General features: G+C 52.0%; 1 protein-coding gene and 1 long non-coding RNA gene across 2 annotated transcripts; one reads left to right on the top strand and one right to left on the bottom strand.

Moving 5' to 3' along the window:
- Positions 1-257: 257 nt before the first annotated feature.
- LOC135292913 (maestro heat-like repeat-containing protein family member 6) lies at positions 258-4972 on the bottom strand. Its single transcript, XM_064406970.1, has 12 exons — positions 4456-4972; positions 4022-4086; positions 3270-3916; positions 2865-3012; positions 2466-2656; positions 2246-2383; positions 1851-1965; positions 1542-1679; positions 1134-1310; positions 847-1002; positions 587-688; positions 258-371 (listed from the first exon to the last, which is right to left on the bottom strand). The coding sequence occupies exons 1-12, from the start codon at positions 4571-4573 to the stop codon at positions 258-260; spliced, it is 2109 nt and encodes a 702-aa protein (XP_064263040.1). The 5' UTR covers positions 4574-4972.
- Positions 4973-5088: 116 nt separating this feature from the next.
- LOC135292930 (uncharacterized) lies at positions 5089-8472 on the top strand. The gene is made up of 3 exons (XR_010355079.1): positions 5089-5150; positions 6898-7083; positions 8209-8472. It is a non-coding gene; the product is annotated as an uncharacterized LOC135292930 (long non-coding RNA).
- Positions 8473-22754: the final 14282 nt, after the last annotated feature.

Below are 22754 nucleotides of genomic sequence, written 5' to 3'. Positions count from 1 at the left end.
ACACAGAGCCTGTCAGGGCGGCAGCGGCACAGCTCCCTGCCAGCGGCGCTGCCAGCGCTGCGGCCACACGCCCTGCTGGCCCGGCAGGGCTCAGCCCGGGCCCTTGCCGCACGCTGCCGCCCAAGGGCACGGCTGCCAGAGGGCGGCAGCAGCGCCCGGGCCAGGCGGGGCTCCACGGCGCCGGGCCCGGATGGCGCTGCCGGGGCAGCGGGCGGGGCTGGGGCCGAGCTGCGGCGCGCCGGGGAGGGAGCCCGGCCTCATGGCTCACCGATGATCCTGAAGGCCGCCTCTCGCAGGGACTCCTGTGGGCTATCCAGGAACCACAGGGCCCATTGCATGCGCTCGCTCGCTTGTCTCCTGTCCTCTAGCAGCTGCAGAGAGCGGCAGCAGGGAAGGCTTGGCGCGGGCTCAGCCCCTGTGGCGGGCGCTCCCTGCGCCCAGCCCCGGCCTCCCCTGCCCGCACAGCCCTGAGGCGCGGCCTCTGAGTGCAGCAGCGGGCAGGGGCACAGCTGCCAGCCCCGCACACTGAGCACCGCGCTCAGGGGCCTTCTCCAGGCTGAGCCTGGGGCTTCCAGGCCCTTCTTACCAGGCACTCATCAATTTTCAATGACTGCTCTGTCTTCAGAACCCTCTGGAGATCCGTCTTCTCCAAGAAGCCAGCCGCACAATACAGCGTTTTCATAGAGGCCTGGAGAGCAGCAGAGAGCCAGAGATGGCCCCACAGCCCAGGGCACCGGACTCACATCCCTGTGCCAGGGCCTGGAGGAGGCTGCAGCCCACCAGGCACCGGGCAGGAGGCAGCCGAGCCCCCTGCCAGAGATCCACCAGCATCACACAAAACCTCACCTCTGCCACATGCTGGTTCTCCTCATGGCAGTGCAAGAAGAGTGGGAGCAGGCTCTGGCTCACAATTCTCTTCAGGGGCTTTTTACCCTCTTCCACTACCAATTCCATCACCTTGCAGAAGAGGGAAATGGAGAGCAGCTGCAGATGGCTGTTGTCCTGGAGGAAAGAAGGAGAAAAAGGCCTAAGCATCACATATCCAGTACTCCTGGGCAAAGGCCTGAATATCCAGAGAGCACAAAATTTCTGGCCAGCGGCCAGTGCCCATGGCTGGGGCCACAGAGCCTTACACGGTCAAAGAGTGGCAGGAGTGCCTCAGCTAGCTTTGGGGCAGAAGTGCTGGATATCATGAGATGTTTTTTCTGGAGCATCTTCTTCAACAGAGAGAGGGACATGCTGACCACCTGTCCATCTGCATCACCCAGCAGCTCCAGAAGTCTTCGAGACACGCTGCGTATAGGTCTGGCCTGTGTGGAACACAAGGCTGAGCTGGGAGCCCATGGACGGCTGCACCGCCAACAGCGCCCGGGCACTGCGACCCCAGCCTGCTGCTGCAGGGCCCACAGGCCAAAGGCCTGACCCAAAGCACTGGGGCAGGTGAGGCAGGAGAGCTGGGAGCAGCTGCCTCAGCTGCTGAAGCCCTGCCAGCCCATGGGGCTGCTTTCCCCAGCGCAGCTTCAGCCGCTGCCCCTTCTCACCGTTGAGGGATCCTTGCTGAGCACCACGAGGCCTCTGAGTGCCAGGCGACGCCTCTCCCTGCACTTGCTGTGCAGGCAACTTGACATGATCTTCAGGACAGTGTGAGCACATTTACTCAAGTCCAGGCACTGGAGGACCTGAAAGGCACAGGCAGTGACAGGGCACCTGGCCAGCAGCAGCCCGGAACCGCACAGGGCTGGGCCCAGGCAGCAGCACAGGGCACGGGCACCGTCCCAGGCAGCTGTGGCTATGAGAGGGCAGAGAGCTGGGAGGCAGCTCAGCGATGCAGTGCTGGCCACCAGGCTCACCTCCACAAGGAATGCCAGGAAGGGCAGATCCCACCTTGGCTTTTCACAGCTGAGCACGAGGAGAAGGCGGTATGCGACATGGGAACACATGGAGGTCAAGACATGGCGCATCTCCCTGGAAGGGGGAAAAAGGCACCAAGAGCCTGAGGTGGGGGGACCAAACCTCTGCCAGGACTGACTCACGGAGGTCTGGTCTTTCCCCAGCATCCCTGGAGGGGATGTGAGCGCTGTGGGAGGTGGCCCCTTTGGGGAACTCTCCTCTCCCAGCCTTTTCCAGTCTCCTTGGCCGTCCCTCGGCATCAAGGCCCTCTGGCCCCTGACCACAGGGACTGTGTGGGGCACCCGGGCACAGGGCAGAAATGCTGAGGGCAGTGTGGAGGAGAAGGGGGTCTCACCTGGCCAGCAGACCCACGGCATAGTGCTGGGTGTGAGCAGTCAGCAGCGTGTCCCAGCCACACTTACGCTCCATATCCATCACCTCCTGGTCACACTGCAGTCGGTAGAGCAGAGCCTTCATGGCCTGCACTGCAAACCTGTGTGCAGAGCAAAGCCCAGATCACACTGGGAGCACTGGTACTGGCCACAAGGGCATGGGAAGGACAGGAGGACTGGGACCTGTTGGGCCTGCAGGGAAGGCGATTTTCCTCCTGGCATGCTCTCCAGAAGTTTTCAACTTCCTCTGGTGGCATCTGCTGTGTGGTGATGACAACGTGGAAGAGCAGAGCCGTAAACAGAGGGTAGAAAGAATGAATCCTTGTCTCATGGTACAGAGGCACCTGGACAATCACCCAGATCACCAGAGTTGCCTGCAAGAGAAGCAGCCCAAAACGGAGCTCAGTGCCGAGGTGTCCTTGGGGCAGGGCCCAGGGGCAGATGCAGGGGGAGCAGTGGGCCTGGTGGCCCCTGAGCCTGGCCCTAGCCCAGGTTTCAGCCCAGTGACTGAGGCAGGGAGAGGATGGAGAGCTGCTGGAGAGGCATCCGGGGGCTGAGAAGAGACCAGTTCCAGAAACTCACAGCCAGGGCAAAAACATCCTGATTGTCCCCATCGGAGGTGCACATTTTGCTCAGAGGCCAATCCTCCATTACACGGACCAGTGTTGGCAGCACTTTCTCCATTGTTAGTCTTGATGAAGCAATGGCTCTCCACATCATTGCAGCAGCTCTGTGGGATCAGGGCTCTGTGTCAGGGGTGTCTCAGTCACAGTACCATGCCCTGTGCAGCTGTGGGGGCACAGGTGACAGAGCCCCAGTGCCCTGAGGGGCAGGGAGGGAGCATTGGCAGCAGGCTGGGCAAAGAGAGGGGCCCGAGGGTCCTGGAGCTCTCTGCCTGTCTGGCAGAGCCCATTGGACGGGCTGTGATGGGCCACGGGCCCTAAAGGCTGGTGAGCCCTGAGCTCTCAAGGCACGTGGGCCCCGTACCTGTCACACGTTGGGGCACAGCGCAGGAGGGTCAGCACCACATCAACAGGATGTTCTTCAGCCAGCCTCACAATGTCAATTTTCAGCCTGGCATCCACAGTGTCATGGGACACCAGCCTCTGGTGGATGTTCCTTACAATGGCTGGCACCTGGAGGACACCTGGGGGAAACTTGGAGCGCTCTTCAAGGGAGCAACTTCCCCAGCTTCCCTTCCCGCCACACTGTGCTGGCCTCAAAGGCTGAGGGGCCCCAGTGATCACGGCTTGAGGGGGCACAAAGTCCTGGGAGGCCTCCAGGCCTGATCCCAGCCTGCTTAGCTGATCCTGAGACGAAAAACAAGGGTCCCTGAAATACTCTGGTATTAATTCCTCGATCAGAGTTGGAGTGGGCGTGGTGTCAGGATTTGCGGTGGCTTCAGTCTCTCCAGTGTTGGCATTTGTCATGGCCACGTCCTCAGTCACTGCCTTGTCTCCGTTTGCTGTGTCCTCATTCATTATGGTGTCAGAGTCTTGAAAGTGCTCAGCTGAATCCAGGCTGACATCAGGCTCTGCCTGGAGCTCGGTCAGCCCCGAGTCAGGCTCGGCTGGGCCCTCAGCTGCACTGGTCCCGGTCTCTCTGCGCTGAATTCGCAGAAACTTCCGGAACATCTGCAGGACAGGGAAGCCAGAGATGCTGCATGGCATTCTCCAAGCGTAGTGCTCGGCTGAGCAGGGACAGCAGGCCCAGCCCATGGATGGGATGGCTGCAGGTACCTTCAGGGTTCTGTGGAAGCGGCCACGGCTGGATTGCTGCTCTTGTGTGCGCTCCACGGCTGCATCTGGCAAAGAGCGAGCACAGCCAGAGCTGAGGGGCTGCGGGAGAGGCCGGAGAACACAGCCCAGCCCTGCGCTCCCCAGGCAGGGACAGCCCCGGGATGCCCCAGGGGGATGGAGCACGGCCACTGCGGGGTGTCTGCCTGGGCCCTCTTCCGTCCTGTCCATGGGCATGTCCCCAGGGGATGGGATGGGATGGGATGGGATGGGATGGGATGGGATGGGATGGGATGGGATGGGATGGGATGGGATGGGATGGGATGGGATGGGATGCCATGGGATGGGATGCCATGGGATGGCATGCCATGGGATGGGATGGGATGGGCCCACACTGGCTGCAGCCATCAGCCCTGTGGCGCAGCTCTGACACTCACCATCCTGCAGTGTCTGGATCTGCTCCGGCTCTTCAGGCTGTTCTGCTGGGGCAGCTCCAGGGCCTTTGTTTTTTTTCCCCCTGAGCACTTTGAACAAGCCAAGGAATCTGCCTGCCATGTCAGAGTCTGGCCTAGAGGGCACCTTAAATAGAGGTTCCTCAGGATATTGCCAAGTCAACAAGTCTTGCAGTTGCTGAAAGCACCAGCAAGAGAGAAGCCTCAGGAAGGCAGCAGGACAGCAAGCAGCAAGACCTGCACTTTGGTCTTGAGGACTCCTGCCAAAATCACAGGAGACTCCTCAACAACGATTCAGGTCACCAAATCCCGCGGTCTGGCCTGGAGTGCACAGGCCACAGGGATAGATGTCTTGGAAAAGATCCGAGTCACCAAATGCCACAGTCTGGCCGCAAGGCCAGCTGCAGGAACAGCGTCTGGAAAAAGCTCCGGGTGGGACACAAACGAGTGCGCTGTGCGGGGGCTCCTCACAGCACCGCTCTGTCCCGTCCTGTCCCGTCGCCTGCTCTGTGCGCTGTGCCGTGCTCTTGTCACTGCCAGCTCCTATGTCACCACGTGTCACAAAGGACACACTCCTCCATTCCATGCCACCGTGACCGTGCTGCAGCGTGTCACAAAGGAACCTTGCACACACTGACACCTGCCCTGGGGCCGTCCCCAGCCCACCCACAGTGGCCCAGGTTGGAAGGAATCCCTGGCCCCAAGTGTCTAAGGCAGCCCGACAGGATCTTTAGGAAGGGCTCAGCCCATCAGCAAACGCTGCCCTGCTCTGCGGGCTCAGGGCAGCAGAAGGAGCCCCCAGGGCTGCCGAGGCAGCCGCGCTGGCAAGGGCACGGGGCCTTCCATGGAAGCTGGCACGGCCTCCTTGGGACACGTCCTGGCTGCTGGCCATCCTAAACCCGCGGCTGTGACAGGCACAGGGAACGTGTGGGCCAGGGCACCAATGGTGCTCTGAGCCCTGGGGCCTGGGCAGCGCTGCCATCAGCAGGTGTGGCAGAGTCCCCGCCCAAGCAGAGCTGCCACCCCCCGAGCCCTGGCAGCGCTGCTGCCCCTCTCCTGCCCCAGAGACGTGTGCCCCAGGGGGCTTCTGTGCCACAGGGAGCCAAAGCCCACGTGCACTGGGAGCTGTGCTCCTCCCTGCAGGGGCTGTTGGCAGGAGCGCCTGGAGCACTGCTGCAACACTTGGTGTCTGGGAGAAGGCAGAGGCTGTTAGTCATGATTTTTTTCATAGAAGGGATTGCAGTGTGAAAAACAAGGTTCACTCTCCTGTAAAAAAATTAGAAAATGTAATAAAGTACAATAGGAGAGAATAAAGCAAATATTTTTGACTGGATGCCTTTTGCCATTCAGCCTAGACTATCCCAGCTATTTTGAAAACACTCTTTGTATACCATTTCTATTGCATCTGCCTGTTACATATTCACAAACAATTATGCATGTTGAACTTTTCTCCAAACCAGTTTCCATGTTTCAAGAACTGTTTAGCATGGCTCCTCCTCATGTCTGCCTTTTTAGAGCATGCGTATTCCTTGTTTGTGCTTTTAGTCCTTTCTTATCATCACCTCCATTTACGGGCTTTTGTGGATACTGACAGCCTGGTCAGTGAGAAGGCCACATAAACATTCCCAGGAATTGTTCTGGGGAGTTTTGAAAAGGCTGAGAGAAAGAATGAAAACAATCTTGCGGTTGGTGTTTTGAACAGTTGTTTTCTGATAAGATGTTTACCAAAGGGCATCTTCTTAATTAGCCAGTGGTGACGGGGTGTTGATTAAATGACCAGTCAGGTCCAGCTGTATCGGAACAGTGTATAAAAAGGAATGGCTTTCTAATAAACTCAGCATTAACCTGCTGAAGAGAGTTAATGTGTCACTTCACTTCGGTTCCTGACTCAACGGTGACAGGTTTTGGACCACATTTTCTTCAGACCGTGAGTGCTGATAGTTGACATATCTGTAGCAGGTGTCCTCATCACATGTTCATTGGATGGTATCCCATGCAAGCAGGCATTTTAACACAAGCATACTACATCAGCTGTTTCTAAGTTTTAGTTAACAACAGAAATGAAAACAAGATCTTTATAGCAAAGTTCTTTTAACACCACACATATAGAATCCATTTCAACATTTGAAAAGGCCAGTATTGTACTGTGTATCTATAACAGCAGCAGCAGCACCTGAACACCACCAGCTGCTGAATTTCACAGGACAGTCAGATTATACAGAGGCACTGCCATGTTTCCTTGTGTTCTGGGAAAAACGTCAGCTCAGTCTTTGATGTTCAATGCTCCAGCTGCTGCGTGTCTGACAGTGGTAGCTCATGTCCAAACACAACTGGGTGCCTGCTAAGCACGGCACTGGGGAGCCACAAACAGGGAAGTCGAGGCATTGCAATATATCAAGCTTCCAACAATCTCTTCTCCATTTCCAGATGCAAACATCAGCAAACACATGCTGAAAAAGTCAATGAGTTCCAACATTACCAGGATACAAATTTCACTACCGAAACCAAGCAAGGATTGCCCACAAAGCCTTTGGAAACATTTCCTGGATGAATTAATGTCTCTCCCATGTAGGGCTGTAAGAGCTGAACATCTGCAGTGCTGGAAGATTCCAGGTAGAGTGGGAACAAGTCCACAAAATTTCTGTACAGTCTGAAATAGGGATGCAGGGCTGGACCAAAAGCTTTCCTGGGATGATGCTACTGAAATCCATTGCGTAATGATGCCCAGAAATTAATCAAAGCAAACAGTACTGCGTAGTATAAGGCCTATGGGGCAGGAATTTAATTTATTCGACATGGGGAGTGAGGGGCTTTAGTCTACCACAAATTCATTCTGGAATGAGACTCCCGATGGAGCCCCAGTGCTGCGGGGCGGCCCCGCGGCTCCCCGGGCAGCAGCCGGCCCTCTGCCCCCTGCGGAGCCCGGCGCCAGCGGCTGCTGGCCGCGCCTCAGGGCTGTGCGGGCAGGGGAGGCCGGGGCTGGGCGCAGGGAGCGCCCGCCACAGGGGCTGAGCCCGCGCCAAGCCTTCCCTGCTGCCGCTCTCTGCAGCTGGCAGAGGACACGAGCCGAGCGGCCGAGCAGCTGCGCCGGGCCCTGCGCTACCTGGAGAGCCCCCAGGAGCCCCTGCGAGAGGCGGCCATCAGGTTCATGGGTGAGCCCCGAGGCCGGGCTCCCTCCCCGGCCCGCCGCAGCTCGGCCCCAGCCCCGCCCGCTGCCCCGGCAGCGCCATCCGGGCCCGGCGCCGTGGAGCCCCGCCTGGCCCGGGCGCTGCTGCCGCCCTCTGGCAGCCGTGCCCTTGGGCGGCAGCGTGCGGCAAGAGCCCGGGCTGAGCCCTGCCGGGCCAGCAGGGCGTGTGGCCGCAGCGCTGGCAGCGCCGCTGGCAGGGAGCTGTGCCGCTGCCGCCCTGACAGGCTCTGTGTTCACAGGGGTGGCCGGGCGGCTCCTGAGGGGGCAGCCAGGAGAGCTCCTGATGATCTACACTGGTGAATGAGGGCAGCGGGCTGACAGCAGGGACTGGCACGGGGTGCTGCAATCACTGCCCGGCTGGTTTGGGCAGAGCACACACAGATTTCAGGGCCACGTGGAGGATCCATAGCCAGCAGCTTCAGGCTGATCCCCTTGGTCCCTGCTCCCTCCTGGCCATGGCAAGAGCCGGCTGGGATGGCCCTGGCAGGGGGCTCTGCTCGCATCCCTGCAGGTCCAGCTTCTGACCGTGGCTCTGTTTCTTTCTCTTGCAGCCCTTGAAGAAATGACAGAGGACATCAGTATTGCCATGCAAAGTGTGGCAATTGAAACATTGTGCATTCTCAAGGCAGCAGAGCGGGCTCCGATATCCAAGTTCCAGAGACTGCAAGATCAGCTGCACAGGGTGTGGAAGGCTCAGCCTCATCTGTAACATCTCAGCAGGCAGAGCTGCTGGAGCTCTGTGGACAATTGATCCCAGAGGCTCTTTTTGGTGCAGCCACCTGAGTACTCAGGAATTTTGTTTTTCTTTTAGAATGTTCTCCTTTTTATTTTTTTTTTCTATGTAAATATAGAATGTGTTATAATACAAATACTCCAGGATTTCTCTTTTGCTGCCCAGGGTCCGTAGGGGATAGGGTAGGAGGGGGAAAATGGTGCTTGCACTCAGCCAGCTGCCCAGGCGTGCAGTGCTGCAGGGACAATGGCCAGAAGCCCCTTGGCCTGTGGTGGTTCTGCTGAAGCCTTTGTGCTGCCAGCAGAGCGGGTGGGCAGGGCCGGAGCTGCGGGGATCCCTGCTGGAGCGGTGCCTGGAGATGGCCACAAGGCCTGTGGCAGGCAGGAAGCGCCATCCGTGTCCTCCTGGCCGTGTGCTGCTGGCTGCATTGCTGAGGGCTCCCAGGTGCCTCTGGCTGGGGCTCCTCTGGAGCTCCTGTGGGGCTGCGGCGCTGCTGCCAGGCAGCTTGGCCGGGCTGGGGGAGAGCCTGAGGGGCTGGGGCACTGGGAAGCCCTGAGCAATTGGGTGTGAGAGGCCATGAGCAGCCCCCTGGCAGCCGCCTTGTTCCTGACAGCCGGCTGCTCTGACGCTTCCTCAGTGGGCGTTTGGAGGGAACCCCTGGCATCAGGTGTGGAACCCTGGTCCCGGCCTTTCAGGGCTGTGAGGCCAGGAGTTGTGGGGCTGGGCGTGTGCCCTCCCTGTGCTCGAGACTGGAGCCCGCGGCCCCTCAGCCTTAGGCACTGAGCTCCAGTGCCTGCTTGCCGAGTCTTGTTCCTGTTGCCGTGGGGGAGGCCGAGCTCTCTGGCTTTAGGCAGGATTGAGCCAGAAGAGCAGCAACTCTGAGCCCAGAGGGGCTGAAGAAAGGCAAATACAACAATTTTGGTGCCGACACCCAGGAAGGCTCTCCAAGTCCCGGGGAGATGGATAGCCCTCGGGAAAGGAGCTCCCCACCACCAGACTTTTAAGTGGTCCTGAGACTAGACCAGTCTCCCTTGGAAAAGAGAGCCTTAATTACAATAACACATAAGCAAATTAGTTATTATGAGCGCGCAAATGAGGCTCCTATCAGAGTGGCAGCTTAGAGGAGAAAGGGAGTAGCCATATAAAACTTCTTTGTGCACCAAGACCCTCGTGAGGAAAGGAGGCTGTGAGTATCACGAGGTTTTGGGTCTGGAGGGCTGCTGTGTGCATGTGTGAGTGTGTGTGGAGTATCTGAGACGGGGGCTGGGCAGCCTTGGACCCCCAAAGTGAGTGGGAGCTGCCGGTACCGCGTTTGCGAGATCTCCGCCAGGAGACCGGCCGAGAAAGGAAGAAAGCAAGAAGGAGTGAACAAGGGAGGCCCTGGGAGGGATTGACCAAGGAAGGAAGGGAGTCCCTGGTCCAAGAACCTGTGGGAAGGTCCTTGAGCAGCAGAGAGTGACTCAGTAAGGAGACTAAGAAGAAGAGTGATTGAATTAGTTCAATTTCCTTTGAAGAGTTGATAGCTAGAGGTTTAGTATGTGATGAAATAGTGAGAAGAGGTAACCAGAAAAGTGTAAAATAAATGAAGAAAGGAAGGTAGAAATAGATTGAGAAAGAAGGAGAAAATTAAAAAAGAGAAGTGGAAATAGATTGAGAAAGAGAGAAAAATAAATAGATGTAGAACAAGTAGTTTGAGAAGGTAGTGTGACAGAGGAGTAAGTGAGGCAGTGGAACCACGGGGTGAGTGTGAGAAACCAAGATTCTCCTGCTACTGGAGTTTGGTGCCGCAAGGGATAAGTCAGGGAAAAAGTAAGTGCCTAAACCCAGGGGCTGCGGATTGTGTGAAAAATTCGCAGGAATTTGGAGGATCTGAGGACAGTGAAGGAAATTCTCAAGAAGAGAGCATTCCTCAAGACAGCCTGCTGGGGATGATGATACAGTTTTAAGATGAATGAGAATCCCAAAGGGGAAAAAGTCAGCAGAAAATGATTAAGTATTGTATGTTTGAATAGACAAAGGAAATGATCCAGAAAAATAATTTCTATTGGCCTAAATTTGGATCATTTGAGGATTGGATTTTCCAGGCTCTAAATATATATGTGAATTCCAAAGAGCCTGTTAATCAGGAAGAGAGTGAGTATGCTGCCTTACAGATCCCTGAGGGGAGAAGTGGGTTTGTTGTTCAGAAGCAAGAAGGTAAGGGTTACCCGTTGTATCCTTTATTAAGCAAAGAGCAAGCGGTCAAATGGAACAGGCAGGAGCTGTGAGACCTATTGAATCATCTCCCACCCCCCTATGGACAACCTAAGCAGCTAGCTCAGCCTCAAGTCCCTGAGGGTCCCCCTGTGAATCCAAAGGCACCTCTTATTCAAGAGGAACCAGTGGCACACAGCACCAGAGGCAGGGGGAGGCAAGGGGAGGAGAATGATGGAGATGAGGGGGAAGAAAGGGAAAATCGATTATTACCCACATAGAGGCGTTCCAATGGCAAATGCAGGACAGGGACCACCTATTAGTTATGTGAGTGCTCCCATAAATACAGGGGATGTCAGGGAGTCTAAGAAGGAGATGGGCGAGATGCAGAGGACCCCGTTGGAGTGGCAAAATAGTTGGATGAGGTTTTGGCACCAAACACATATACCCGGGTGGAGTTGCAGTCTATCCTAGGAATTTTGTTTACCAGAGAAGAAAGAGAGATGATCTGACAGGCAGGGATGCGGATTTGGGACAGAGAACATCAGGGACCAGAGCGGGGTGATCAGAAATGGCCTGTGCAGGATCCAAATTGGAATAATCAGGATGTGGGGCATAAGCAGAATATGAGTGATCTTCAGTGGACAATTATTCGAGGAATTTGGGAGGCAGTGCCCAGGGGACAAAATATGGGAAAAGCTTTGAGTGAGCATCAAAGAAAGGATGAGTCCCCGGCAGCATGGTTAGAGAGATGAAAGGAGGACTTGCAATTATATTCAGGTATAGATGCTGATTCTGCAGCTGGGCAGGTTCTTTTCAAACCTCGGTTTGTGGCGAAATCTTGGGGAGACATCAGAAAGAAGCTGGAGAAACGAGAAGATTGGCGGGACAGGGGGCTTCAGGAGTTCCTGAGAGAAGCACAAAAGGTGTATGTAAAGAGGGATGAGGAGAAGCAGAGGGCAGATGCAAGAGTCTTGGTGGCAGCAGTTAAAGAAATGCAGGCAGCTTTGAATAGAGAAAAACCCTCAGGAAAGAACAAACAGCAGATGTCAGGTCCTCTTTTTAGAAACCCAGGACCCACGTGCTTTTTCTGCCATAAGAAGGGACACTTCCAAAATTCTTGCCCTGCCTTTATGTGTACAGGACCCACCTGTTTTTATTGTCATAAAAAGGGACACCTACAAAATGTTGTAGGAAAAAGCAGCAAGATGAGGAAAATTTTCAGGAAGATTAGGGTGGTCAGGGGCTCTATTAAATGAAGGGGACTGAAACACAACCAGAAGAGCCCTTGATAAAGTTAAAAATAGGTCCCCATAGTGAAGAAATTATATTTTTAGTGGACATGGGAGATTCTAGGTCAACAGTAAGGAAACTACCACAGGGATGTAAGATAAGTCAGGAGAAAATTCCAGTAATTGGAGTTAAGGGAGAGGCTTTTCCACTTCCTGTATTTAAAGGGGTGCAAATAGAGACAGATGAGAGATTTGGAGTGAGTGACTTATTGTTGCTACCAGAGGCTGAGAATAATTTGTTGGGCAGAGATTTAACAATAGCCTTGGGAATACAGATAAACCCCTGTGAAGGAAAACTCAAAATCTATTCTTTAAATTAAGAGGATAATCTGGAAATTAATAATACCTTTTGGCATTCAGGTGAAGTAGGGAGGTTGAACATTCCGCCCATTCAATTTAAATACAAAATCCAGAAATACCAATCTGAGGGAAGCAATATTCAATATCTCTGGAGGGCCGGAGGGGATTAAAACAAGTAAATGAAAATTTAATACGGCAAGGAATATTAGAACCTTGCATGCCACCCCATAATACTCCCATTTTACCGGTAAAGAAATCTGACGGGAGCTACAGACTGGTTCAAGATTTAAGGGCAATAAATCAAAGAAGTATTCCTCCTTTTCCCATAGTAGCTAACCCATATCCTTTGTTGAGTCAATTGCCCCCTAATTACACGTGGTACAGTGTAGTGGATTTGAAAGATGCCTTTTGGACTTGCCCTTTGGATGAGGGCAGTAGAGATTATTTTGCCTTTGAGTGGGAAGATTCGGATACAGGTAGAAGGGAACAGCTTGGGTGGACGGTGCTACCGCAAGGTTTCACGAAGTCACCCAATCTTTTTGGGAGAGCATTAGAAACTCTCTTGAAATCTTTTGAGTTGCCCAAAGGTATCTTCTTAGTCAGTGGGAATGGCCTAGAAGGGGGGGGGGGGATTCGTGGCCAGCTGATCCACTTGATACCCCCTCTCTTGTGGCCATGGCCAGAGCTGGGTGGGATGGCCCTGGCAGGACGGTCTCCTAGGATTCCCACCGATCCAGGCTCTGACCGTGGCTCTGTTCCTCTCCCTTCCAGCCCTTCAAGCCCTGAGGAGAGATGACAGCCCTTCCCAGGCATACATGTTAGTTCAACAGATAGTCAGTGGGAGAGCTGCAGAACGGGCTCAGAAGAACCAGAGTTTGTTGAAGACCTGCAAATGCCATGGAAGATGAGACTGCCTTGAGACCAGAAGAGACCAGCTGGAGCTCCAGGCACAGCTGATGATTGGCACAGCTGAGCCTGTGGGAAACTTGCATGGCTCCAGCCCTCTCCTTGCTTATAGATAGCTCCCTCCCTCCAGCCCTCAGACTCTGCCCATCCCTTCTTTTTCCCTCCATTCTCCCTCCCTGTTCAGGGCTCTTTCCCTCTAGTCCTCAGATCCTGCCCTTCCCCTTTTCCCCACCCTGCTCACTCCTTTGCTTCGCCTTCCATGAATAAACAGTTTGGCTTCTTCACTTTGCCTGCATCGCTGTGGAGCTGCAGCAGAACAAATCCGGGGCCCTGGGACACACAGGCCCCTGCTGCCGCTCTCTGCCACGCCGTGTTTTGTGCACAGACCCAGAGGAACGAGGGCAGCTCAGGCTGGCACGGTCCCTGTGCTGAAGGTGCAGTTCCACAACACTGTGCAGGTACAGATCCTGCTGAGCACACGGAAGGCCAGCAGTGGCACAAGGAGCCTGTGTGTCAGGAGCCAAGTCGTGTCTAAGGCCCTGCCACATTTGATCTGCTGCTGTGCACGTCAGCAAGATAATGAAGAACAGACAGTAAAGGAAACCTTATGGTTGAACTGGTGGGAATGTGACCCTTGAGAGAAACAATGGATTGGTCAGTTGATGGGAAGTCAACCTGTGAAAGAGGAACAGCACACAATGGAGATGTGGTTGGCATGGAGGTGGTATCAGAAGCGATTGCGGCCTCATCTGATGCGCTGGCCAAGCGTGAGATGACGTCCTAAGTGGAAAAACTGCAGAGGAGGAGATGTCAGGCCTGGTTGTGGTGTGGAGGGATGAAAAGGCCAAAATGCACGCCCTGTTGATGCAGGGGATGCCCTGAATGTGGGTGGCCTGCCTGCCCCTCCCACTGGAGCACCATGCTGAGATCCCCTGAGAGGAGCCCAGTGCTCCTTGCTCCTCTCTGCTGACACGTGAGCCTTTGTCTGGGTTCGGGGTGGCCCTGGCTGTGTGAGGGGGGCTACGTGGGCACGAGCCAGCCGGTCCTGTCCCGCTGGGTCCCAGCAGTGCCTCGCAGCTGTCCTGCATCCACGTCAGGATGCTGGCCAAGAGCAGTCCTGGAAGCTGAGGCACAGGTCAGGGCCCATGGTGTTCCCTCAGGATACAGCAGTCCTGAGGGGTCTCCCTAATTCAAAGAAATCTGCAGACAAATGCACTGTCCACCAAAAGCCCTTTTCTTGAGCTGACGGGAGGGCAGGGGTCTGCACCCCACCAAAATGCTTCTCTGCCATGTATAAATTTCAGTGGGTTGATGTAGGAATTGCATCAACAATACCATCCATCTTTACCCTGCTGAGGTGATTGCATAGGCAGGGGGTTAGAAATACATTCTGTCAGATTCCTGTCCTTGAAGCTGATGTCCAGGCGCTGGCCAGAGCGGTCTCCATGCCCTAAAGCAGCACTTCTTCCTCATGGCTTCCCTGCACAGGGCTCATTGCCTACTTGCCCTTCCTTCTTCTGCTAGAATGTGTCTAAAGCTTTTTTCAAGTCCCTCTCCTGTCAAGTTAGGCCCCCAGGTTTTTCTTATGCTAACTGGTGCTAAGTACTTACCTGGGTCTGTGCTAAGTACTTGTTTGCTTAAGTGAATTGCTTGTGCTTATGTCAAACAAAGGCCTTGTTTCATCTTCCCCTTCTCTTTATCCTGATGCAAATTCTTTTGCAAGATTCCCTCCACAGTCCACAGGACATATGTACTGTTATGCTGCTCTTTTAATTTTCTACCACATCCATAGGTTCATGATGGTTTAGAGGAGGGTTCATTTTTTTAAAAATTAGAACGGGTTTGCTGAGGAAGCTAAAAATCTGAGGAGCTGTTGGTGATTGAAGATTTGTCCATCACAAGAAGACATCTGACTCATGATGTTCTCTATCTTTCTCTATTTTAGTGATGATTTTGGTAACTTCTTTGATAGCAATTTGAGTGTCCATAAGGCTCTGTGAGATGCATTTTTGACTTCTGCCACTAGCCATTCTATATTAGGCTGGTACAGTATTTGTTTTGGAACATCAATGTTCCTTCCAGTTTGGAATTTGGGTGCTTCATGATACACATCGTACGCATTCTGCATAATCTCAAGAGAAGTTATTGTGTGGTGCAGCTCAAGTCACATCCACTTTTGGTTGTGAATTAAAAATAGAGAAGTTATTACCATTAGCAGTTTCATTTAATGAATCTGTTGTAATAGTTGTGCTAGCAGATCTCACCCAGGCACATCCCCTTCCCACATAACATACCTGTGACTGTGCATGGGTTACTGGGCTCATTTCACAAATACAAGGGCTGCCCTCAGTGTGCAGACACCGATCCTCTCTGTCAAGCCCTGCATTTTTGCACACAAAATTCAGTGCATCCCTTGGCACACATGCTTTGATACTAAGAGTTTGCCAGTTTCCAGTTTTCTTGTTGAAAATGACCCAGACATTATGCTGAACGGGACCAAGAGTTACATGAGTTCTTATAACTCCAAGGGCCAAAACTGGAATTACACAGTATTTTGTTGCATTCTTAATGGTTAATGTAAAACACTGCAGGGTTCTGTTCATTCTATGTGAAACTGACCAATTGCCACCAAGTGTGGAAGTCTTTTTCAAATTCCTTTGTGGTTTCATTTTTAGGCATGATTTAGTTAATTCTCTTGGCAATTTCCTCAGCTCTCCTTTTTCTAAGTTTTCCTGAGATTACAGACTGTAGCCACAGCTGAGCTTGTCTACACTGAAATACTAAAGAAATGTTACCCTGTAGTTTTCCCATAAAGCCAACAACTGCTGGAAACAATCCTGCTGTGTATTGTTGGCCAGGGTGGTTAATAGGTTAGCTGCCAGGCTGTGGGTTTGGGCAAGTGTTAGCAGGGCTGATCTGAGAGGAGTTTGTGTCTGTCCAATATAAGAACTCACAGTGCTTCATTTATTGGCTAAGACTTCTTGATCAATAGAATTTCATATTACCAGTTCAGACCCAAACCGTCCCCTTAAGCCTTTTTTTGACCTATGATTTGGTGTCTGGCAATGTATCCATGTCTCCCAGCCTTTTAGGCTTTGCTGTATGAACGGGTAGTATTGCTGTTTAATTTTGGTTCTATTAGCCTCTATCTTTACATCCAGCATTTTCAGAGAGTACTGTGGATCTAAAAGCAACAATTGTTCATTTGTTTTTCTTACCACAGAGTGAAAGACTATATTATTTCACATATGGGTCCTATGCTATGCCATTGTTTGCTAATGTAAAGTTGTTTGTTTTAATTTTAAATGCCTATTGTGTGACCCATTCTGTTTTGCTCCTTGTCGAGTACCCAAGGCATGGTAACAGGTTTCTTCAGATACATTGCCTGCCTTTAGGCAAGCGTTTCAGAAACCTTCAGAAACCTTACACTGGCCCCTGGTCGTATTACAAATTACACTTACTTTACTAAAGTTCCTACTACAAATGGCTGAGTATTCTGAGTACCTCAGCCCATAAGAGGATGTAGTTGTGCTGTCAGGAGTCCATGCATATCTGGGTTGCCATCACACGGTCATGACATTGGGCATGATATACCCTAAGAGGATGATTGTGCTCCCGGCTTCCCCTCCAACTGGATTGGTGACTATTTCTGATGGCCTGGAATATGCCAAGAATGAAATTCAGTTCTCAAAAGCAGATGCTCTGTGAGACCTGTTCCACGTACTAAGCATACCAACAGGACAATTTATTATTCTAGTGGCACAAGAACTGCCTGCTGGAAACAATATGTGTTGGGTTGCATTCCTGGCAGGCTCAATTCCTGTATCTCTGTGTGATGATGGTCCTCCCACCCCACCTGTGCCCTGCAGAAGAAGGGAACTATCTTGTGCTAGGTTATAGTCTCCCATTTTAATTTGCATAGCGCAAAATCCTGATAGGAATCACATGAGAATGGATTCACACGCTGCTTGTTAGAAAGGTCACGGATGTGCATGGTCACAGTAATAATCACAACTAAAAGAGGTTTGTGAGTTTCAAATTCACACGCCATAGAGGTCCTGCTTTCAGGTGGGACAAGAAAGGCTGGCATGGAGTCAGGTTTTCCTCAATCTTCAACTGCTCAGTCATTAATCCCTTTTAGCCAATTAGGTCCTGAATATTTTTGAGTGTTTCATCTAGCAGGATCTCGCAGGCCAAGGAGATCATGATGGTAGTGACAGTCACCTACTGTGGCTTGGATTCCCATCAGAAATATCAGGAAGACAATGATGGTGTGAAGCGCATCTTGGTTTCTTCTGTTCTTTCTGAGGTCCACTTGTGTACTCCTCTTGCCTTTTGCAGAAGTCTTTTAATTCTGGAATAGTGTAGCCAAGAGGTTAACGCTTCAAGCCTAAAAGGCTGTATAAGTGATTAAAAGTACTAAATAGAGTCCTTTCCATTTTGGGATAAGAGGCTTTCCCCCCGGGGATTTGATGTATACCTGGTCCCCAGGCTGGACTTGTGGAGAGGAGCATCCTCTTGCTCCTCTGCTCAAAATGTGTTGATTTATTTGATGCAGCTGTTTTGTCAGTTGCACAGCATGGTTCTGCAGATACCCCTCCCCAACTTGTACAATGTCTTCCCTTTGACAGTTATGCTTATATGGTCTTCTGTACAGTATTTCAAAGGGATTCAGATTTTCTTTTGTTCTTGGTCTTCTCAAATCCATAATAAAGCCAAAAGTAGGGCCTGGGGCCAAGGTATGTTGGCCCCTTGTCCAGTTTTGACTATTTGTTGTTTTAGGAGATAATTCCTCTTTTCCTCTTGGCTGCTGGCCTGCGGCCAATACAGCATGTGTAGGTGCCCGTTGATTTGGAGCTTATTGCAAAGTTGCTGTGCAATATTTGCTAGGAAACGTGGCTCTCGATCAGAGGAGATGTCTAAAGGCACTCTGAACCAGGGCATTATGCTGTTTAACCAAATGTTGACAACTTCTTTAGCTTTATTTTTTTGGGTCGGGAATGCTTCAGGTGACGCTGAGAAGGTATCAGTGAAAGGTGAAAGGTATTTATAGCCCCATTTTCTTGGCAATTGAGAAAAGTCAACTTTCCAGTGCTGTCCAGGATATTGTCCCTTGTCTACTATGCCAAGCTCAACTCTAGTCCTAGTTTGTGGATTGGTTCTAAGACATCATTTCACACCCTTGGGTTACCAGCTTTCCACTAGAGTACAGGTTGCATCTTACTCTTGTCCTTCTCAAATAATTCTGTAAGGCATCCTCTTCCCAGTGTATACAATTATGTTCATCTGTAATTAATTTTCACAATGCTTTTTCAGGTATAACTGTCTATACCTGAGGAGTTGCGAAAACAATATGTTTCCATTCTGCTCATAAATTCCTTGCTAATTCTAGATCTTTCTGATTATACGACATACATCATTGTCATATTGTTCCTTACCTTTGGGAATTAGTGCCCAAAACTCAGCATGGCTTTGTTCTGCTGCTCTTTTTGCAACCTGTTACCCCTTTTGGGGTCTCTTTCTCCTTTCTGATGTCCTTTGCAGTGCATAACTGCAACCTCTTGAGGTACTAGTACTGCCTCCAGCAATTTTAAGATTTCTTCTTGATGCTTAATTTGCTTTCCTTGAGCTGTCAATAATCCTTTTCTTTCCAAACTGCTTCATGGCACATATTACTCTGAAGGCATACTTGGAATCTGTTCATATAGTGATCCTTTTTCCTCAGGCTGGTCAGAAGGTACAGCTTAAAGTGATTATCTCTGCCTTCTGAGCTGACTTGCTCCATGCTAATTGTATATCCTGATTTTCACTGATCTGCTCTTACAAAGCCACTCCCATCTGTGTACTGAGATTCTGCTCCTGGATTTGGGCTTTCTTTAAGATCTGGGCAGCTGGAATAAAGTGGACTTCATGGTCTTGATAGAGTCATGCTACAAAGGTTCCTTGTCTGTCTGGTGAGTGGCCAGGAATGCTGCTGGATTAACTAGAGAAGAGATTAGTTTGGTAATACCACATTGTTCCACCAAAACTGCCTGATGTTTAAGCAATCTGGAGGGTGAAAGCCAACGCCCACCCTTTTGCTCAAGAAGTGCTGCTACTGAATGTGAGATAAATACAATTATTTGTTGACCTCGAGTGAATTCTCAGGCTTCTTGGATGTTTGAAACAAGAGCAGCAACTGCTCACAGTCAGGCTGTCCCCTACTCACTTCATCCAGTTGTTTTGAGAAGTAGGCTATTGCTCTCTTCTATGGGCCAATTGTTTGGGCCACTACAAGGACTACAATCTCTACGCCCCCTACACAACAAACAAGGGACCAGAGGGTTACAAGGAGCATAGGGCATCAGCCACTTTGCTTTCCCTGCCACTCCCGTCATCAGAAAATGGAAATGCAGGTAGAGCTCCTGCACTTGGTTCCTGTCAGACTGTAAGTCTCATTCGTGTCAGAGTCACTCTGGCCTTTCTCACCATCTACTTCTTCCTTGTCCCTCACCTGCCAAGCCCCTCTGGGTGACAATGCAAATGCAGTTCCACATATTCACACTCTTTCATACAACACAAAAGGGTACTTAGGGGCTTTCCCACAAACTAGAAAATTGTCTGAGCGCTTAAGGTGCTCCGAGCATCCAAAAATATCATCCTATTGCTGGAAAAATTCCCCGCTAGGCTGCCAGGGACCTATGTCCTCCAGAACCTCCTCAGAGTATTTTAAGTTCTCTAGACAATCAATTTCAATTTCCAATCTGCAAGACCATTGTCCTGGTTCGGGGCTTGTTTGGGACATAACCCCCAAAGGGGCTTCTCTACAAAAGCAGCTCCAATTGCCCCTCCCCCCTCAAACCAGTTTGGGAGAAAATACCCCCATGGAGAAAAAGTGGAAAGAAACCTGTTTATTAAACAATAGAACCCAAACAATATTAAACAATAAAACTTCTCGCTACTCCAAAAAAACAAAAAAAAGCAAACTCAGAACAGTCCCCTCCCCGGGTTGCAGCTCGGCTCACTCAGTCTCTGATCAGTCTCTCTGGTGCTGGAAACGCCGCGGCCCAGTCCCAGCCAGGGGGCCACAGGTGGAGCTGTCGGTGCTCTTCTGGGTGTTCAGTGCAGAGCAGGCTTGAACAGGTCCAAGAAAAAGGAAAAATCACAGTCCAGGGAACTTCTTTGCCTCAGCTAGCTAAAACTAACTAAAAGCAAAAAAAAAAAAGAGGAAAAAAGGAGCTCTGTCCGTCTGTCTGTCCATCCGCAGACAACACAGTCCAGGAGCAGGATTGTGTAGGAGTGAGAGCAGTCTGAAAACAAACTGCGCGCTTCTTCCCTCCCTTCTTCACTGTCTGGAAGAGAGTCTTAAAGGTGTAAAACTTATTATTCACTATAAACAGAACAAGACGACTGGGGATAAAAGCATCATATAGTCAACCCAGGACAACCATACAACGCTGTTTCCCTCTGAGACTGTGTCTCCACTTCTTGCATTCTTAGAGATGAACCTTGGAACACACACTCAATTTTCTGACTACTTCTACTCCAATTAATAGCATTCCATCCCCAAAGGAAAAAGGTAACAGTGTTGAGCACATTCCCTTCCTTATCTTCACATAAGGAAAGAATAAACGATGATGCATTGACAGATTTAACACATGGACACACACACGATATTATACCAGACTTAATAAACTCTCTAAACCAGCTCCCAATCCAAATTCCAGCCACATTTAATCAATGCCAGTTAGCACACCACTCCCGAACTCTGGGACTCTAACCCACCAAGGGGACGCTCGCCCCTGACCCGGGACCGTGTAGGTGGGACTCCATGTGCCACCTGTGCAAGGCACCCATCAGACTTGAACCCACATGGTGTGAATGAGCTGTGTAGGCGGGGGCCTCTGTGTATGACAAACGAGTGAGTATTGCTTTATACCACGGGTAACAAAGGAACAGACAGAACAAATGCGAGCGGTTAGTGATAAAGAGTTTTTCCATATGACATACTTCACATCCTTGTCTGTCCCAGCATGGATCCAGGGTCTGTGGAGGCACCAGTTTCTTGCCTGTGGAATGTTCTACCTCCCCCAAGAGGAAAGAGGCAGCTGGAGGAAGAGCTTGCCAGGCTGCTCTCCATCCTTTAGCAGCAGCCCTGGCTGAGTGGAGAAGTCCCAGCCAAGCGCAAATGTGCCAAGGGAACAGCCGTGCACAGGAAGGCTCGGTGGGAAGGATGATCCAGGAACCATGGGCCTGGCAGCCTGAGCTTGCTCCCGGGAAAGGCCTTGGAGCAGATCCTCCTGAGGGCCATCCCACGGCACGTGCAGGGAACCAGGGGGTCTGCTGGAGGCTGGGAAAGCTCTGCGGAGGGACAGGGACAGCTGGGGGTCCTGGCGGGGTGTTGAGGGCTCCTGTGCGGGTGTTTGGGGGGATTAGTGTTGGGGGGCAGGTTGGGGAAAGAGTTGTCTGGAAGGGGAGAGGTCTAGGCTGGAATTGGAGTCAGTTTGAAGACAGCATCTGTGGTTTGGTGGAGCATTGGTTGTGGAGGGCAGAAAGAATACCTGTGACTATTTCTGTTCATGGTCCTGATTATCCTGCAGGGAAGAAGAGGACTTGCATTCTTTTAGAGCTTCTATTCCTTAAGGGAATGAGGATGTTACCATCCGTTCATTGAAAACCATTTGAAAGCAAAGAATGGCCTTCTGTTCACCTCTGGGTAGTGTAATGTTTGTAAAGTGACTCCCAATGCATGACATCAAGGCACATGAGTTGCTGCTTTGAGAGGGGAAGGCAATTTCCAACTCTCATGTTCTCAGGCCATCACAATTGACTGGGGGAGTTTGCAACTTTTTTGGAACTACTTGAGTTGAGAAATGGAAAGTAAAGCTTTCCTGAAGTGAGGAGTCTTTAATGCCAGATTCTTCTGTGTCATCACGGTAAAGAGGCTTTTGTGCTGCAGGAAATTACTTTAATGAGAAAACACTTCCAGCATGTAGTACGAGCTTCTGACAGACACCAAGTGTTGCAGCAGTGCTCCAGGTGCTGCTGCCAACAGCCCCTGCAGGGAGGAGCACAGCTCCCAGTGCACGTGGGCTTTGGCTCCCTGTGGCACACAAGCCCCCCGGGGCACACGTCTCTGGGTCAGGAGAGGGGCAGCAGCGCTGCCAGGGCTCGGGGGGTGGCAGCTCTGCTTGGGCGGGGACTCTGCCACACCTGCTGATGGCAGCGCTGCCCAGGCCCCAGGGCTCAGAGCACCATTGGTGCCCTGGCCCACACGTTCCCTGTGCCTGTCACAGCCGCGGGTTTAGGATGGCCAGCAGCCAGGACGTGTCCCAAGGAGGCCGTGCCAGCTTCCGTGGAAGGCCCCGTGCCCTTGCCAGCGCGGCTGCCTCGGCAGCCCTGGGGGCTCCTTCTGCTGCCCTGAGCCCGCAGAGCAGGGCAGCGCTTGCTGATGGGCTGAACCCTTCCTAAAGATCCTGTCGGGCTGCCTTAGACACTTGGGGCCAGGGATTCCTTCCAACCTGGGCCACTTTGGGTGGGCTGGGGGCGGCCCCAGGGCAGGTGGCAGTGTGTGCAAGGTTCCTTTGTGACACGTTGCAGCACGGTCACGGTGGCATGGAATGGAGGAGTGTGTCCTTTGTGACACGTGGTGACGTAGGAGCTGGGGGTGACAAGAACACTCCACAGCGCTCGG

Source organism: Passer domesticus, unplaced genomic scaffold, assembly GCF_036417665.1.
Source record: "Passer domesticus isolate bPasDom1 unplaced genomic scaffold, bPasDom1.hap1 HAP1_SCAFFOLD_58, whole genome shotgun sequence".
NCBI lineage: Eukaryota > Metazoa > Chordata > Aves > Passeriformes > Passeridae > Passer > Passer domesticus.
Note: the sequence above shows the minus strand (reverse complement) of the source record. Positions and strands in the feature narration are given on the sequence as shown.